This window comes from Akebia trifoliata, chromosome 5 (genome assembly GCF_017979445.1).
Source record: "Akebia trifoliata isolate Shusen 1 chromosome 5, ASM1797944v1, whole genome shotgun sequence".
In the NCBI taxonomy this organism is placed as follows: Eukaryota; Viridiplantae; Streptophyta; class Magnoliopsida; order Ranunculales; family Lardizabalaceae; genus Akebia; species Akebia trifoliata.
The window spans coordinates 829,186-848,144 of record NC_141379.1 but is presented as its reverse complement, the minus strand read 5'-3'; the positions used below and the strand labels follow the sequence as shown (position 1 = coordinate 848,144).

At 33.5% G+C, this 18,959-nt stretch overlaps 2 protein-coding genes across 2 annotated transcripts; both read left to right on the top strand.

The window, feature by feature from the left end:
- Window positions 1-101: 101 nt before the first annotated feature.
- On the top strand, window positions 102-3,065 carry LOC147400792 (protein NETWORKED 3C-like). Its single transcript, XM_086441649.1, has 2 exons — window positions 102-204; window positions 2,326-3,065. Exons 1-2 carry the CDS (start codon window positions 102-104, stop codon window positions 3,063-3,065), a joined length of 843 nt encoding a protein of 280 aa, XP_086297775.1.
- Window positions 3,066-15,768: 12,703 nt separating this feature from the next.
- On the top strand, window positions 15,769-18,924 carry LOC147400791 (serine carboxypeptidase-like 45). The gene is made up of 10 exons (XM_086441816.1): window positions 15,769-16,070; window positions 16,239-16,340; window positions 16,445-16,537; window positions 16,804-16,896; window positions 16,988-17,067; window positions 17,367-17,648; window positions 17,736-17,860; window positions 18,150-18,242; window positions 18,352-18,469; window positions 18,572-18,924. Exons 1-10 carry the CDS (start codon window positions 15,815-15,817, stop codon window positions 18,719-18,721), a joined length of 1,392 nt encoding a protein of 463 aa, XP_086297942.1. The 5' UTR covers window positions 15,769-15,814; the 3' UTR covers window positions 18,722-18,924.
- Window positions 18,925-18,959: the final 35 nt, after the last annotated feature.

Below are 18,959 nucleotides of genomic sequence, written 5' to 3'. Positions count from 1 at the left end.
AGTTCTAACGGGTTCTGTCCTCGAAAGGATTTTTCTCTGTTTTGATTAGAGAGAGAGAGAGAGAGAGAGAGAGAAAGAAAGAAAGAAAGAAAGAAGAAGAGATGATACGTGGTGCAATTGAAAGCGACAAGGCGCCATATTCATGGTGGTGGGGAAGCCATATTAGTCCCAATCAATCTCAATGGCTTCAGGCCACTCTCACAGGTCTCTCTGTCTCTCTCTCGTGCATGTCTGTTAATATGAACTTACGATCACGTCTTGTCTTGTATGCACGTATGGCGAGCATGCACGTATGTGTGGTTGCCTTCCGCGTGTGCATGCCTACGTCGTCCGTTCGGCGTTTTTATGTTGTTTTTTTACTTGACTCGTGATAAAATGATACTCTTGACGTGGCAGTGCACATAGTCAGAGATCTTTTTCTTTGAGATGCACAAGGAAAAAGATCAATGGTTTTGTTCACATGCCACGTCAAGAGCGTCAGGTGACGTTAGGTTGTCATTAGTCTTGATTGAACTTGTGTGCGTAAAGATTTATTTGACTAAGTCAAATAATATTCCCGATCATGTGCATCAGGAGTTGGATAGCTAATTTACTCACTGGTCTTTGCCATTATGAATATAACCATTTCAATTCAATTATTTTTAATAGTGATCTGTTATACCTAATGACATAGAATTTAAAAAAAAAAAAAAAAAACTAAAATGGCAAATGAAAATCGCCATTAATGCTGATACTTCTTTGGACTAGACAACCTTCATTCTTGCCAAAGCCATTGTTGATTTTTATTTTTATACTTTTGGACTTTAGACTTTTCAAACCTCAAATAAAATAGGATTGAGGTATCCCATAGAGTTGGCTTGGTAGCAAATCCAGCGTCAAGGGTTTGCTCCCTCTGGGTGACCTATGAATGGAATTTGTTGCACACGTAAGTAAACTTTCATGGAGTGTATTGAGGTATAAAATCTGAAGGACTAATCCCATCCCGAAGGGCATGGAGATCATACTCTACAATATGAAAAGAAAAAATTGATAAACTCTTGATGTGGCATGTAAACAAAATCATAGATCTTTTTTCTTGTGTATCCCAAAGAAAAAGATTTGTGGTTCTATGCAGTACTTGTCACGCCAAAAGCAATACTTTATCACGACTCAAATAAATAAATAAACATTTGGCTAAGGTGAGATAGAACATGAATTACCTAGGGATCAAGGTAAATTTCTTCAAGATCCATTTTTTTAATAGGAATCATTAAATACATATTCCCACCTCAATATATATTTGGTTTGATACTGTGCCTTAGACGCATTTGGGGTCCAATACTTTTCTAATTAAAAGTCATATGGTAAAAAGAGATCCAATCGTATGCACTTAGAGTGGAGGATTGAAACCCTTCTCCCACACCTCAATGCTCGCCACAAAAACCACAATTCAAGAAACCTTTGAAAAGGGGAGAATTTAGGCATTAATTCCTTAGATTGTGGCTTACGTGACAATGTTGGAAGTGTGGGAAGAGGGTTTCTAACCTCCACCTTGAGTGAATAAAAAGCACACTACCCTCGTTGAAGGGCATCTTTTTAAATAGTCTCTAAGTTTTCAATGGTTGCTTAACAAGACATTTAGTATAAAAAAAATCTTTCTAAATAGTCCCTGGACCTCATTTCCCACATTTCTCACGATTGAATGATCTAACCGTTCGAATTCATCGCTTTCATCCAAAAATTAAATTTTTGACATCTCAGTTGAGAGTTTCGGAGAGTTCATTCTATCAAAAAGGATTTAAAAAATAATAATAAGTCATTTTCAAGGTTTTTTTTTTAAAAACATTTTGAAGATGCATGTAAAAAATTAGGGTTTTTTCAATTTTGTTCTTCCTCTTAGTTTTTTGATGAAAATCGATAAGCATCCGTTGAAACTCTCCTCCCACACCTAAATACATGCCATGTGATTCAAAACCAAGGAAATTTTGAAAAGGAGATTATTGCTTTAATTTATGAGATTATAGCTTACATGGCATGTATTTAGGTGTGGGAGGAGAGTTTCAATGTTTCATTCCTCCACCCAGGTGCACACGATCTGAATTCAACACGTACAATATCATTTGGACCTCTCTAACCTCAAAATACACGTTTCCTCGTTATCAGTACATATGTTTCTAAGGATCTAATTCATTTTAAAATCCCTATTGATTGTCTTTCCATCGAACCAACCGTTGGTTCAAGTCTACCATAATGTGGTTTTCATGGTAGCACTGATAATGCCTGATATCATCATCAATGGCTAAGATCTAATCAACAATTTTATCGATAACTTGTAATTCTTTGCAGATTTGGATGAGAAAACAAAGGCCATGTTATCACTTATACAAGAAGATGGAGACTCTTTCACTCAGCGAGCTGAGATGTATTACAAAAAGAGACCAGAACTAATCAAAATGCTTGAAGAATTTCATCGATCATTCCGTTCTTTAGCTGAACGATATGACCAGTTGAGGTCCGAATCAACTCGAATCACTCAATCTGGATCTTCTTCTTCTTCTTCAAATTCCTTCAAACACCTTCAAAGTGTTAGTAAAAGATCTCTAGGAAGCTTTGGTGATTCAAAACATGAGACACACCATTCGCCTCCAGAATCCATTGTAGAAGATCCCGATATTGAGTGCAACACCGCCAAGTATGATTATGTTTACATGAATAAATCGATGGAAGTTGAAGTTGAAGATAATCAAAGTGAAGGGAAGTTTGGTGTGGCTTTAAAGAAAATCAATGGTGGAGAATTCGCGATGGGTAGTCTCGAAAGGGAGACGATGTGGTCTGATATGAGGTTAGAGGTTTTGAAACTTATGGAGGATAATCTAAGGCAACAAGCTGAGTTAATAAGGAGAAATGATGAGAAGAGAGAAGCAATTAAAGATCTTTGTCTTCAGTTAGACAAAGTAATGGATGAGAACAAGAATCTTCAGAATTGTTTGAGATTTTCTAAGGTTGGTATGAAGCAGAATTCATCACAGATTTCAAAATTAAAGGGTATGATTCTTGGGAAGTTCTTGGGAGGAGGTTCTCAATGATTTGAGCAAACACTTGGTTTTCTTTCTTTTTCTATCATGGATTCTTTCTGGTAATTGTAGTTCAATCTTCAATGTGAGAAACTTAGAATTGATTTAAATTTCAATTTGTTCTTGTATGAATATCGGCAATAGTCGTTCGAGCAACAACCTTAAGAGATGATCTTAATCACAATATGATTGATGCCGCGATGAGCTTAATAAAACGATGAGATTCTAAATGATCCATCACTATGTATGTGAAGTATAACTTCCTTCTCTTGATCGACATCGTCAATCACAATTTCTTGATCAAGATTCAATGATATTTGAAGTTAAAATTACAAAAGTTTGGTTGAAGTTATTACTTCAACTTTAAAAAGAATTATAACACATTCAAACAACTTCAGCAGTTGTTTACAATTAGGTAATGGCTCATATAATCCTAAATCTAAACAAAATAAGTGTGTGTGTGAGTGTGTGTGTGTGTGTGTGTGTGTGAGTGAGAGAGAGAGAGAGAGAGTTTCTATTGGCACTAACTTTTACTGTTTCTCAACCATTGAATTATTAATATTTTTTAGAGTTGTCCTGGGGTGACACAGGATTTACTGTGATTCTCACAATTCTGACGTGGACATGCATACATAACCGTAGATGGTTTTTACTCGTATTGCGAGGAAACACATCTATGGTTATGTGCACATCCCACGTCAGACTTGTGAGAATCGCAGTAAATTATTTTTGTCATTTCAGCATTTTCCTATTTTTTATTTTAATTGGGGTGTACAAGTATATTATCGTCTAAAACCCTAAAATTATCAGTCAATTATGAGATCCATAATTAATAATTGCTTCTACAATCGAAGTATGAGAACAACTCCAACGCACTCAGGCTCGTGCTTGGCATCCCCTCTCAACTGTCGTTTTGTAGAGCTAAAGCCTCAAGAAGGAACTCCAACGCACTCTGTATCTGAAAAGGCATTTTGAAAAATTTTGGAGAAAGAGGAAGAGGGAAAAGAAGAGAGTGAGATTCTCTCTCTACTTGTTGGTGGTAGGAAACAATGACAATTTATAATCATTTTACTGTAGATGAATTTGTGGAGAGCCTTTTTGGCTAGTACGGTTAGAGTGCAAATCCCTTGAATTGGCAAAATGCCTCTCCATAATAAAATGCCTACCAATTATGCCTAACCAGTATGGCTATTTGCATTGGAGTTGCTCTGACAAACCATGAAATATTATTTCCCTGTTGATATGATGGAGCTCACGAAGCTGGAGATGAGGTAGCAAGTGTAGCGAGCTTCCAGGTTTGTCAAAGCCCACGGTCATGGATGGGCTTTGTTCAGTATTAATAGGCCCCTTTAGTAATCAGTCTAGATTTGGCCTAATTAGTGTTTAGGGTTGGGCTCAAGGGCTACCCTCTAGGAGGCCCAATATTTTTGAATTGGGTTCATCCAGCCCAGCCTATAAATATACACGAATACTTTACTGACAGACCCAATCCAAATAATAGATAGGCTGGGCTTGGTTTAGGATTTTGAGGCTCAATTACGACGAAACTGTTTACAACTCGGCCTGGCCCATTGATAGCCCACAAGATTTGGGCAAGGAAACATTTTCCAATAACAGGTTCGATTTTATTGTATGAGCACAATATATTTTATAAAAAAAATGAAGAGATTCTGAATTACAAAATCTATATTTTATATAACAAATATTTAGAGTAATAAAAAATAAATTATGTTATATAAAAAAAAATCTGGTTAAGTAGGCAGATTATTGATCAACTTGGTCAATATTTTTTAAAATGTCAAACGAATCAACTTGAATCTTAGACGAGTCAATGGGATGTACGAATCACATCAAGTATCTCACCTGGTTGCCTATGAAACCTAGGTGACTCGCCAAGTTTTCTCGATCTTGGAAGAGTTATAAAATCGCGGTCTACATTGAGGCACCAATGATCACCCAATGTATATGTATGAACAAAAAGACTCCTTAACATTATTTTTTTGATTAATAATATTATCTTCCTTAACTCTATAAAATTAGATGTTCCCTTTCTTGTTTTCATTAGGGCAAATCTAATTTTATTCCAAACATGACCTAAATTTTATTTTATTTTTTATTATAAAAAATATTCTTAAATGTGGAAAAAACTTTGAAGTGGATAGGCCGCTTCAAAATTTTGGTAGAACCCTCTTCTTTGGATTACACGTGGTGTCTCCAAGGTGGTATTCCAAATATTAAGGAAAAAAGTAGTGGTATGAAATAAATATGAAAAAAAATCAAGTTTCATGTTGGGTAGAGGGTTCTACTGAAATACACCTTATATCCAAGGTGTATTTAATGTACCTTAATGTATGCCCTTAGGGTACATGTTAACAAAAAAAAATTATTTATTGTTAAAAAAATGCATTCCCTGTGACCATATTTATGGTTTTACCTATTTAGACCTCTTATGAACCTTAAATAAATAGAATTACTATTGCCACATCAACTGTGTGCAATTCTTTGGTGATTTACATAAGAATTAGTGGGGCATTAGTAAAATTTGGTGTGACAATAGTAGCTTTCTACATAAAAGACCATTTTTTTAAAGATAAATTTAGTAGGTCAACTCAAGACTGGTTTTAAATCCTTTTGAACATTTGTAGAATTAAGTGATGTTTGTTAAACTGAAAAAAATAAGTGCTGAATAGCATTAAGCGCTGAAACTTATAAGCGTTGAATTTAAGTGCTGAAAAAGTTGTTTGTTTAGATGCTGAATCATGTTTGTTACACATTGTTGAAACTGGTAAATTATCTTTGTTACTCTTACAATCATATTATACATTGTTTGCATGTTTCAAATGCTTATTTATTATCAAACACAATAAAATATATTATTTCTTATAAAATTAAAATATAATTTATTTTTAAATAATAAATAATACTCAAATCTTCAATTTATAAATAATAATTTCTATTTATAAAAGCCCACAAATTTTAAATTAAAAATAATAATGTCATACAAGTCACCAAAATTTGAAATCAACTTTAAAATAACTTAATTTTGGATGAATAATTTTCGATGAAAATGAAGGAAGTGTAATTATAAAAGCACCCTATGTATTAATAAGGGCAACCCACACTATAGTCATTTTTTGTTTTGTTTTATATGGGTTAAAGTTTTTGGAATAAGCAAATTTTTAGAGAGGATGGTCTATATGGTCTAGAGATCATCCTCACCAAAAATCAGTCTATTTTGAAACTTCTAACTCGTCAAAAATAGTTTTTTTTTTTTAAAGGGACAATTTACGGTTCTTGAGCTTGTTTTAATAGGGTTATAAGTTTTAAGATGTGCTGATTTTTTGTGAGGATGATCTCCTCATTCTAGAGATCATCTTCACCAAAAATCAACTCATACCAAAACTTTTAACCTATATAAGACAAAATAATTTAGCTATGGTGTGGGTTTATTAATTTGTGGGGTGTTTATATACTTATCCATGGGATATAAGAGGTAATATCCTTTTAAGAATAAGGGCATACTTGTCCATGCTCAAAAAAACAAAGGGCTTACTTGTCTATGTTGAAAAACGCGATGTGCTTACCGCTTCAGCACTTTTTTTCAGCATCAAAATAGTGCTGATTTTTTTTCACTTATTTTCAACAATAAGCGTTGAAAATATAGAGTAAACAAACGCGCTATTTTGACAAAAGTGCTGAATTTAATTTTTTTCAGCAATAAGCGCTGAAAAATAACGCAAACAAACACCGCCTTACACCAACTTAGCAAGCTGACACATTCCTTAAATAGAAGTTGTTTCTTATAAAAATACAAAGTGCCCGAATTATATTGAGGATTTGTAAGGTTTGTTTTAAATTGAAAATAAGGGTATAAAAGTAAATTCAATTACATGCTAGTATTTTCTATAAATAAGAAAAACAGCTCAAATTGTACGCACTTAAAAGAAGGGTGTAAAGATAAATTCAAGGCGTAGAGGTGATTCTAGATTCTCTATCAACTCTATTCTACAACTCCAATGAATGTTTCCTTTGTCGTTTGATGGCATCGATGTAATATTTATTAAGAATTTTCTGACACTCTAATTAGATTAGAAGAAAATGTAGGATCATTCACCAGTTTAGGAGTAGGAAAATGATCATTTTTTCCTTTGTTCTCTCTCCCACATGGTTTTTAAACTCGGTATCGCGTCTCGTCTCATTCAGATCCGATACCGAGTCGTCTCGGACGAGTTTTCCGATACGTTTGAGACGTCTCGTGAGATAACTCAAAAAATTACATTATGAGACGTAAAACTCGATCAAAAAATGACTTTGTGAGTTGGTCTCGTTCAGCTCTGATACCGAGTTAACTCAAGCGATACGTCTCGATCTCGAACGAGTTTAAAAACCATGCTCTCCCATCTTATAAGGGTTTCTCCAGATTAGAAATTCCCTCTTTAATCCCTTCAAACACGAGATCTGGTTATACTGAATTATAATTACTTTGTTAAACACTCCTAGATTCTTGGGATTTATCATTTAAATTAAAAAACGAAAGGATAGATCAAGATTCGCGCATGCTTACCAATTTTGTCATGTTCATTCGAGTAGACATTTATTTTTACTTTGACCTACAATCGAGTAGGTTTGGACTGTTGATCTGATTTGGATATCACTTACTCCGAGTAAAAGTCTTCTCTAATCTAATCTACCTTTCAATAGAATTGAAACACGTGTAACACTTAGATATGTTAAGGTTTTTGTTCTTTATAGTAGGTAAATGAGTACCAAAATGTAACATTGGACCATTTTGATTGTAGTAATAAAAAAAGAGCGTGTAAGTATGTAGGATGCATAGATACTTTTCATTGGCTGGCATACGAGTAATATTACTTAAGCATTATCCATTAAAAAAATCTTCTTTATTTTTCAACTATGAACATATCTCGAGGTTTACAATTCATGATGTCATCGATGACACTATCAATCTTTTGTGTGACACATATCCCAAGAAACAGACACACACACACACAACGAATGTCACCACAGAGTCAGATTCCTTTCTATATGGAAATGGAACCCACATATGCATACGTAAAAGTCGTGAACCTTTATTGGTCCACTCTTTAGTGGGCCCCACACCTATCACAGTGTCTAGTTCTTGTCCTTTTAAAATGGATGGAAATTGGGGGTTTCCTTCACGCGGCTGATGGCCAGGCCGCATGCGTGGCAGGTTTTGTTCTAAAATGCGCCTATGGTGGATAATATATGTGCCACAGTCAAATTCCTTAATACGAAAGAAACATAAAGTTACGACAAGAAGAATGGAAGAAATCTAAAATGCGCATGGTGCCCATGTGCGCCTAATAGCGCGCGTGAGGAACGATCCTTTTCGTTAAGGGACCCATCCCTAACCAACAGTTTCCCATTTTCTTTTAGAGAAGCCCCACACCTCGCCACACACGGACTATCAAACGGATTGGTTCAGTATTTGATCAGTATCACTTCAAACATTGGTTCAAATTTTTTAAAACATGTATCAAATTCAATCAGATTAAAGAATATGTGAACATAATTCGATCTGTTTCATTTCATCCTTAATCCGAACAGATAATTTATTTTCAAATTATCAATATTCAAAAAATATAAAATTATATAAAATTTTAAAATTTTACTTTTCAACTACAAATGTAGAGGAAAATCAAAAAGGCTAAACGTTTTATTTATATAAAATTAAGAATAAAAAAATTATTAAAATAAGTTTAGATCGGATTTGAGTACATCCGAATCCAATCAAATAAATCAGATTTTTCATGATTTTTTTCAGATTAGATCGATTTAGACATCAGATATATTTCAGACAATTGTCAACCCTACCACACACACTCACAAGAGATGAACTCAATCTAAATCGTCAAATTAATGGGTCATAGATAAAATAGTCTGGATCAAACTTTCATGATCGAGTCGAGTAGGGGTGGATTTATAGTGGGGGCACTTGCCCCCACAAGAATTTTTAAAGTCTATGGATCAGTAAGTTATTGTGACAAATTTCATTGGTGGATAAAAAATCTATATTTGTTTTCCCTACAAAAAAAAAAAAAAAAAAATTCCACTCTTAATTAGTCCGTAATTTTTTAATTTTCCCAAAAAAAAAAAATTCTATTCTTGATTGCCCCCACAATGGCAATATCCTCGTTCTGCCCCTTATCAAGTGTCTACAATTATTGTCCATGTGGCACTCAATGGTACTTGTGGCTTTGTAGTTAATTCATTCCTCAAGTACTTAATCGAAACTCATAATTAAAATAATAAAGTGTGTGTGAACTGTGCTGGGGCGGTTTTATGTGCACAAATTTTTTTTTTTTTTTGGGTCACTTTCTTCCCCTCCTTTTGTTTTTTTTAATGGATGGATGAAGTTTACATTGGGCCCACCACCAAGAGGAAGGCACTACGTCTAATTTAGATACAATAGGGCCCACTTGATCTCTGTAATATTGTGGACTTTGTGTTCATCTTCCTTAAAATGCTTGTCCACGTCGCCACAATGTGCCACGTAATCTTGTCTGGCGCATGCGTGGCAAAAATGTTTCTTCCACCACGTCGCTTACAAATCATTTCTATTTTGACCGAATCATACCAAAGTCCGAAAATAAAAATAAAAAAAAGGAATTTTTTTTTAGGAAATAAAATAAATAAACAAAGAGTTTGGTAAGCATATTGACATAAATATAAAGGGGGTTCACCTATATCATTTCACCCACTAACATTATTGCATAGAGTCCGACTAGCCTTTTATGATAGTGAGAAAAAAAGAACTTACCAAGTCTCATCTACCGTCAAAAGGATCTTGAGATGCGTAAAATAAGATCTCAAACTTTAAATAAAGCCTTTTTCCTCGCTATCATAATAAGGAAAGGGTTTCTCTATTGAATATGTTGGGGGTAGAAAAAATGGTGAGCTTTCGCTAATAACACAATTACAATGTTACATCAAGATATGAACATGGATTAGATCTTTGACTATTACCCTTGATTCAATTATATACGAGACAAGATAATATTTGTGTATTAAAAAAAAGATGGTTCAGGACCATCCCGAATAGAAAGAAGTACTTTCAGATCGAGATGGTGATTACATTACCCTAAACAAAAAGAAAAAAACAAAAAAGGTGATTGTCTAATAATGAAATAATTGCTTTGGAAGTGCTAGACAATAACCAAGAATTGGCATTTGACAATACCAACTCATTATCCAAGGCGCAAGGGTACGACATGTGCAATTTATGCAATCAAATTGCCTAAATTAGAAAACTAAAGTTAATCTTTAAAAATTAAAGGGCGTTAATTTTTTCGATAAGCTCGTGTAGATAGAATCATAGATCATATATAGTCCTATTATCTAAAACAACCCAAAAATATGAAACATATATAAAAGTAATTTTCCATTTATTTATTTTTAGTTTCTTTTTTTCCCTCTTTATCTCCCCTAATGAAAAAGTAATCAATATTTCGATTTTTTTTTCCCTTCATTTCAAGAAGTGTAATGTAATGATTTTCTGACACCCCCTCTAACATATGCCCCCATAACAAAATCGTAGATCAATCACCTCGAGATATGCAAAATAATAACTAGTTTTCTTGTGTATCTTAAGACAATTGATATATGATTATGTGATGGGGCGTGTATCATATTATCACGACTCTTTCAAGAAAGTAACATCAAGGAACTGTACCCTTTGAAACTTTTGAAATTCTCCGAAGTAACACCACAGAGCTATATCTTTAAGACTTTAGAAATTCTCCCTTGACCAAAGATTAATCAAATGTGACTTGATTCACATCAATAATATTATCGAAAGACAAAATTAGTGATCATTTGACAATATTAGAACATTCCATTTCAATGTAAACCAATTAAAATTAAATTTAGTAAAGGAGACGAAAAACTCTAGTCCGAATACATATGTTAGTCATTCTAGAGGTATTACTGAGGCTTTTGGGAGTACCATATGAAGGAAGAGTCATTTATTGTCAAATGATTCACATTAGATAATTTTTTACATGTGATTTCCCTTTACCAAGTAATGAACTATAATCAATTTTTCCTCTCATGTAGGTTTTTCAAAGAACTCAATAAGCCTGGGATCTCAATGAGATTAGTTAAACTAACATTTCTCAAAGAAGATATTCATAAATTTTAAAAATAGAAGTAGAGAATATTAATAAGTTTAAATATACCGACCTTATTATGAGAAGCTTGCAGGTGCCAGCTAGCTTTGTTGGTAAAATCTTTAGGTGATGATATCAGAGACTTGTGTTCATATCCCGTTATCATCGAGTTACTAAACTCATTAAAAAAAAGTTCACTAATAAAAAATATAAGTTTGAATGTACATAAATATACATTCTAAATTTAATATTTGAATGTATAAAATTTTACCCCCAACTAAATATGTGAAGAAACACCTTAAAGTGAATATTTGAGATATCCTTATGTTTTCAAAATGACGACCCTCTTCTCTTATAGAATAATGAAAATAACCTCATAGTTCTTAGCTTCAATTTTTAACAAAAAAGTCTTTAATTTTTCTTTCAAATTAATTTGTCGAACCTTATCTTCAATTCATCTTTTAACATATATAATTATAGCTCTTTGTAAAAAACTATTTTGTCTCCTTCAAAATTTCTAATTTACTTTTGAAATTTGTAAGTTTCGGTACGTTATGCGTTCCTCGCTCCGTTCGGAATGCAACACTCCCCTCTCTCTATTTCAACTTCACTTCAACATTTATCTACTTTTTTCTATATATGTGTTCCACTTAATATAAACCATATACTACAACAAGGCATGTCATAAAATTGAAAAATACAAGATAACTCAATTATTCACCAAAATGTGAAGGGGTCCAAATATATCTCTACAACTTGAGTTAAAAGTTTCTTCAACCTTCAAGAGTTAAAACAGTTTGGAAATTGGATTTTAATGGGAAATGAGTTGAAGGAACAAAGAGGTGCTTAGACCTAAACTATGGAAAAACAATTATTTAAAAAAAAAGTTGTAAGGCTTTTCACAAGATAACAATTGAAATAAAAAATTAAAAAAAAAAATCCTTAAAAGAAGAGAAAGAAATGAAAAGATATTTTTCTTTTTTACAGAAAAAAAAGGTAAAATCATATAATATATGATTCATGTGATCTTGGACAACAGTATAAAATTTGATGGTGGAGGTCGGCACAGATAAGTAATGATGAACTAGAGGAATTCCATGAGGAAAGTACGGGTCCCACACAACTGTGGTTCCCAAAGAAATATCAAAAGACATTAAAAAATGGAATGTTGGAGTATAATAGTGTCTTACTTTCAGGATCCCACGAAATCCAAGGTACCTGCCACCCCCCTTATAGGGTATTTGAGTAGTCCTTGCTAACTTACGCCATGTGTGTTTTTAAGTGATGGGACCCACCAATCTGTGTCCCTGCTTAGAAGATCTACTCAAGTGGAGACTCAGTGGGTGATCATCATTAATATTTCTCCGTATTTGTGTTCGACATCCAATTCATGGTTTAGATAGGTATTTCATTTGAATTGATCTCCTCGCCATGAAGGTCTCAGTGTCTCTAATAAGACTTGGAAATGTAATTGCCATAGATCAATTTTCTTGAGATACAAGTAAAAATTAATTATTGTTAGAATCTTGCTGGACTGACCTCAAGATTGGATCTCACATCACACACCCTGTCGTGAAAATGGATAGGAATCATAGATGATTTTTCACTCTTATCTCAAAGAAAGTCATTTATGATTCTTATATATTTTCATGTTCGAGTGTGTGATGTAAGATTCAATCTTGAGGTCACTTTAACATTATTCTTATTGTTATGTGTGCACCTCCTCATCAACCCAGTGTGAAACACAATCCCCAACATGACTCAATTGATTTTGCTAAAATTAATAAAGACAAAAGTCCAAGAAACTATGCTTATTGTTGGTATGCCTACCAAGAAAAGAAATGTTGCTTCCGCTATATGAATTATGTATTAAAAATGCCAATGAACTATAAAATGTAATAATTAAAGAAGATTGATGTTAACATGACACGCTAAATTATACATCATGACGACGAGGCTGATGTGGCAAGTGCACAAAATCATATAGGTCCCAAGCACTGTTGACATGGGTATAAACCCAAACCAACAAATATCTTTAGTGGAAGAAGTTATGAAAAGAGGGTGCCATCATTAAAAATATACAATGTTTAGCAGCACCCAAAACAACCCTCTAATGAAATAATCATTTTCAAAGTTGATAATTTCAGGAAAAGTAACATTACTAACTTAGTAAGAAATTTTAATTCTACCAAAGGTGTTGAGTTCATCTTGCAACATCCAAAAACATGATTTGATGCCAAAAAAAAAAAAATTCTATTGAATTTTAATTTTAAATTTAAAAGTTTGATAGTTATCTAATTTCAAAACATTAAATCAAATTCAAAAAATATATATTTTTTATATGAGTTTTTCCATGAAATATAGAGGGCTGTGGTGTTGAATTGTTAACGTGGTAATTGACGTGAACTTAACGTATTTTAGTAATACTTGAAATCTTATTAAGTAAAAAATGTATTTTTCATTAAAAAAATAATCTTTTAAGATCACAATTTCGAATAAAATCTTACTAAGTAAGTAAAAAAAGTATTTTTATTAAAAAAAACAATCTTTAGGTTCACAATTTCCCATAGATTTGATTGATCATGTGATCTGAACGGGAGATACGACAGAATCAAGAATATATATAGTTGAAGTAGAAGTATATGATTGATTAGATGGTTTGTGTCCAAGGATGGATGACCTAACAAAAAACCAATCACAAAGATGGATGACTTAACAAAAACCAATCAAGTGATCTGATCGTGATCGTGTGAGAAGATGAGACAACAAAGTATAATATAGTAGAGTTGTAGATTCCCAAATATGTCTCTAACGTCATTTCGAGAAACAGTATTAACGTCTGGTCCTTTTCAATATTTGGATTGGAGTAGCTGTCCGCAGGTTGTCAAAATACAGGAATAACGGACCAAGTTTTGTCGTTTAATACTCAGACTCTCGAGTGTAATTTGTTAAAGAAACCATATTTTTTGACTTTTCTTGGCTGTTTATCCAAGCTTTTTGTTCCCATTTTCAAGTCAGAGAAAAGCTACTAACCCCACCCCACCCACCTTGGCACCTATTACCTTTTAGGTTTGAAAGAAGGAAAGAAGATGCTTTTTTTTTTTTCTTCTTTCTTTTAAATTTCTTTTAACAAATGACACAAAATTAATTAAAATTCGCATTTTAATAAATTAATTTGTAAGTAGTATCCACTTCTATATGATCCAAATTTAAATCCACAAAATTAAATTTATATGAGATTTTCTTTGGGTTTAGTCTTTTTTTTGTTGCTAGTCTCGAGAGTATCTATATCTTTTTTTTTTATACTAATCTACCATCCCACACTGTTTAAGTGTTATGATGTTGTCCAATATGTTTGAATTCCAATAAAAGTGTGTGACATAGACACCTAACGTTATTATAGGAATGAAAATCATTATGTATCAAGACTCTTTTGGAGAAGGACATATAGAGATTCGAAATCACGACTTAGAGAGCACACTTGATTGTTTCTTACCATCTTAACTAACCCTCGATGGGTATTCAAGTGTAGTCTTCTCTTTGTATATTGTCTAATTTTTTTTGTTGATGCTTGGTTGCCAATTTAAAATCAGACAATTGTAAATTATTGCAATTTTTTTAGTATACAACCCCCTCCCACATATCTCCAACAACGTAACTGTGACTCTAAAGCAAAGAGGGTTGAGGTTGATTCCCAAGAAAAACATATAAGGAAAAAGTATAGTATTTCCTAGAAGATTAGTTCTAACTTCTAGGAAATTTGTGTTTTATCTCCTATCTTGACCGACCCATTAGGCTCTCCATTGATTGGAAAATTAGTTATCTTTTCCACCGTATCATTGACTTTGGAAGTATATATGATTGTTGAAAAATATTTTTAATGAAAGTCATTTCCTTGGAAAAATGACCACGACAACATGAATGGCTTTAGAAAATGTTTAATTACGCCTAGGAAAATTTCAAAAAAAAGGGGTTTGATTTATAATCTATGGGTAGGGTAATCATGAGAGAATAACATCATTGTTTTTCTTTCCGGAAAAAAAATAATTTTCCTAGGTGGTTGGGTGAAAGTTAAGGAGGGAAAATGATTGTCCCTACAAAATATGAAATTATACATCTAAGAAATGCATTTCCCAATAAAAGCAACACTAAGCAAATAGCAAATAAACAGCTAATACATTTCTCCCTAATTATCACATTTTTCATTCACAATTTTAAATTTTAGGGCTTGTTTTAACTTTGAATGGCTACTTTTGCGCCATAAAAATGTATTATTGCATCATAAAACCTTGAAAATTTTATATTTTTAGCAACAGTGGCAATCAAATGGAGCCCATAGACGGCATGCATGATAATTTATAACCTTAGATTGAGGTTTGCTTAATTCAAAAAAAAAAAAAACAAAACAAAACAGGATGATGTTTAATTATCCTAAAAGTTATTTTTAATAAGATTACTTGAGGTGTTGTATCAAGACACCCACTAGAAGACATTTTAAAAAAGAACATTTTAGTCTTCTAAACATCTCACTTGTTTATTTAATGCCCCCCCCTCCCCCCCCTTGGCAACATCTCAACTGCCTGTCTCTCTCTCTCTCTCTCTCTCTTCTGAATGATGGAGTCCCTATCATGGAAAACCATGGCAATGGCTATTACTCTGCTTCAGCTATGCTTTCCAATGGAAGTAGAGTCCTTTCTACCTCCAAATGACAAGATTGTAGTATTGCCAGGGCAACCCCAAGTGAGTTTTCAGCAATTTTCAGGCTATGTTACTGTGGATGAGAAGAAACAAAGAGCTCTCTTTTACTACTTTGTTGAAGCAGAGACAGATCCAACCTCAAAGCCTCTTGTTCTTTGGTTAAATGGAGGTCTGAAACTTTCCATTTACTTCAATTGTTTTTCTTTGTCCAGAAAAAGTTCAAAAAGATAAAAATTTAAATGAATGAACAAAGGAAAAAAGATTGAAAAAAAGTCTATCTTTTTTGTTCTTGCTTTTTGTTCTGGTTTTGAATGTGTTGTTGGGTTTTCTTTTGTAGGTCCTGGTTGCTCTTCTCTGGGTGTTGGGGCTTTCTCTGAAAATGGGCCTTTTAGACCAAGTGGAGTGGTTTTAGTAAGAAATGAGTATAGTTGGAACACTGGTACCCATCAAAAGAGCTTCTTTTTTTCTCTCTTTTCTGCATAGATTGGTGTGAAAAATCAACTAAAAGACTCATCTTTTTTCAATTTTCACTCTTATTTGCAGAAGCAAACATGTTATACTTAGAGGCACCAGTAGGGGTTGGTTTCTCTTATTCCACTGATACGTCATCTATCACTGTGGGTGACAAAACAACAGGCATGTTTCATCAGTTTCAAGTTCAACTTTCTTTTAAATGACATGTAGAGAGATCTATGATTCAATTTTTAACAATTGAAATAAAACCCAAGAAGCAAAAGTTCACTTAAAATTTAAAACTTTTCTGTAGTTCCATTTATGGTATCTAGTGATGATGGATTCCTCTAATGTTATACAATGGGTAATGTTGGATTCCACATTATGGGGTCTGTGTAAGTCTCATTGTATTTGAATTCTGAAACTGTTGTCTCCATTGTGTTCTTAAGCCAGAGACAATCTTGTGTTCCTGCAACGTTGGTTCCTCAAGTTTCCACAATACAAGCATAGGGATTTGTTCATCACAGGGGAAAGCTATGCAGGTATATTTTTTTATCAAACAATTTCCATCTTGTTTAATTGAATCGGTGTCCACAGAGATGATTCTAAAACTTTTCCCTTATTACCAACCAGGTCATTACGTTCCTCAACTAGCGGAGCTCATGATTCAATTCAACAAGAAGGAGAAGTTGTTCAATCTGAAAGGAATTGCTGTGAGTAGTACAAAAATGAAAATTTTGATCTTTTCTTGATAAATATGCTCTCGAAATGAACGAATTTATCGACATTTTGATAATTTCCAACATGGGTTTTTGGAATATCCACCATCATTATTCAAAGCTTATCCCACATATTTGGGGTCAGCTAAAGGAATCCTGTTTTCTCCATTTTGTTACAATTTTTTTCAATAAAAAAAAACTTTTTTTTTTTTTTGAACTTTGTGATAAAGAGAGATTAAGATTCTTAATCCTTCTGTTTTTGTTGGGCTGAATTGATTTTTCTTCCATTACAGTTGGGTAACCCAGTTCTAGAATTCGCTACCGACTTCAATTCAAGGGCCGAGTACTTCTGGTCTCATGGTTTGATATCAGATTCTACATACAGAACTTTCACCACATCATGTAACTATTCTCGTTACGTGGGCGAGTACTACAGAGGTTCTGTTTCTCCTATTTGTTCTAGAGTGATGAACCAAGTGAACAAAGAAACCAGTAAATTTGTAGACAATTACGATGTAACCCTTGATGTCTGTATATCATCTGTGCTCTCCCAATCCAAGATTATTAGTCCTCAGGTTAGATTAATCCTGTTTAGTGACTTTTTCTCCCACCTTTTCGATTGTTCTTCTGTTCTTAATTTTGTGGTCTTTCTTATACTACAGCAAGTTACAGAGAGGATAGATGTCTGCGTTGAAGATGAAACAGTGAATTATTTGAACCGTCGGGATGTGCAGAAGGCTCTCCATGCCCGTCTTGTAGGGGTTAACAGATGGACTGTTTGTAGCAAGTAACTCTCTTTCACTCCTGTAAATAAAGTAGGAGAATCTATGATCATCTAATAAGCATTATCGTCAGATATTTTTATAGTCCGATCAATACAAGAGAAGCCTCGCCCACACCCAATGTCACACCAATTTGGCGATCCTCATCACCAAGAATTAAGATCACCATATTAGTGAGACTTGGACAGAAAATGTTTCCATGTTAAAATTTTCAAGCTTTCCACAAAAATTATGTAAAATCTAAATTATTTGGTTCATTTGTTTGATTATTTTATATAATATGTTGATCCACAGTATCCTCGATTATGAACTACTTGACATTGAGATACCTACAATCAACATTGTCGGTTCAATCATCAAGGCTGGAATCCCAGTTTTGGTCTACAGGTAAACTTCTATTTGGACTTCAATCTCCTTCATCAATGATCTTTATCTTAGAAGAAAGAGATGTATATGTTCTCCATATTTATGTTCCATATCGGTTTTTCATATATAGTGGTGATCAAGATTCTGTCATCCCATTAACGGGGAGTCGGACACTAGTCCATGGATTAGCAAAGCAGTTGGGACTTAACACAACTGTTCCTTACAGAGTTTGGTTTGAAGGGCAACAGGTGATGTAATGAAATTCAACATCTTGAGAATCTATGTATTTGAATTTCTTGCTCTTTTATTAATTTTCATTTAATATTCTCTATGGGTTTTTATTTTCATAGGTTGGTGGATGGACTCAAGTGTATGGTAATATCCTTTCGTTTGCTACTATAAGAGGCGCTTCTCATGAAGCTCCATTCTCTCAGCCAGAGCGATCGCTTGTACTGTTCAAGGCATTTCTCAAAGGAAGACCACTGCCCGAAGTGTTCTGATCTACTGATCAGTTTCATAGAAATTTGATTTGAGAGTGTAAGTAAAGTTTGTCGTGGTAATTAATAAGTAAAGCAGTCATTAATCCTATGTATGAAAAAAAAATTGCATTTGTTTGTTGATCGGGTTTGTTTATGTAATCGAACTTTGGAGAAATTTTGTAAAGATTTCAAGAAATAAGAATGTTTTTTTTATTGGTTTTCAAGATTCTGAAGGTAACTGTGGATGATCGAGAAAATA

Excerpts from the sequence above, each read along its gene's own strand:
- LOC147400791 (XM_086441816.1), top strand. The coding sequence starts at position 15,815 with ATGATGGAGTCCCTATCATGGAAAACCATGGCAATGGCTATTACTCTG. Across the intron at positions 17,649-17,735 it reads CCAAGATTATTAGTCCTCAG|CAAGTTACAGAGAGGATAGA; the intron begins GTTAGATTAATC and ends CTTATACTACAG. Across the intron at positions 18,470-18,571 it reads TTTGGTTTGAAGGGCAACAG|GTTGGTGGATGGACTCAAGT; the intron begins GTGATGTAATGA and ends TTATTTTCATAG.
- LOC147400792 (XM_086441649.1), top strand. The coding sequence starts at position 102 with ATGATACGTGGTGCAATTGAAAGCGACAAGGCGCCATATTCATGGTGG. Across the intron at positions 205-2,325 it reads GCTTCAGGCCACTCTCACAG|ATTTGGATGAGAAAACAAAG; the intron begins GTCTCTCTGTCT and ends AATTCTTTGCAG.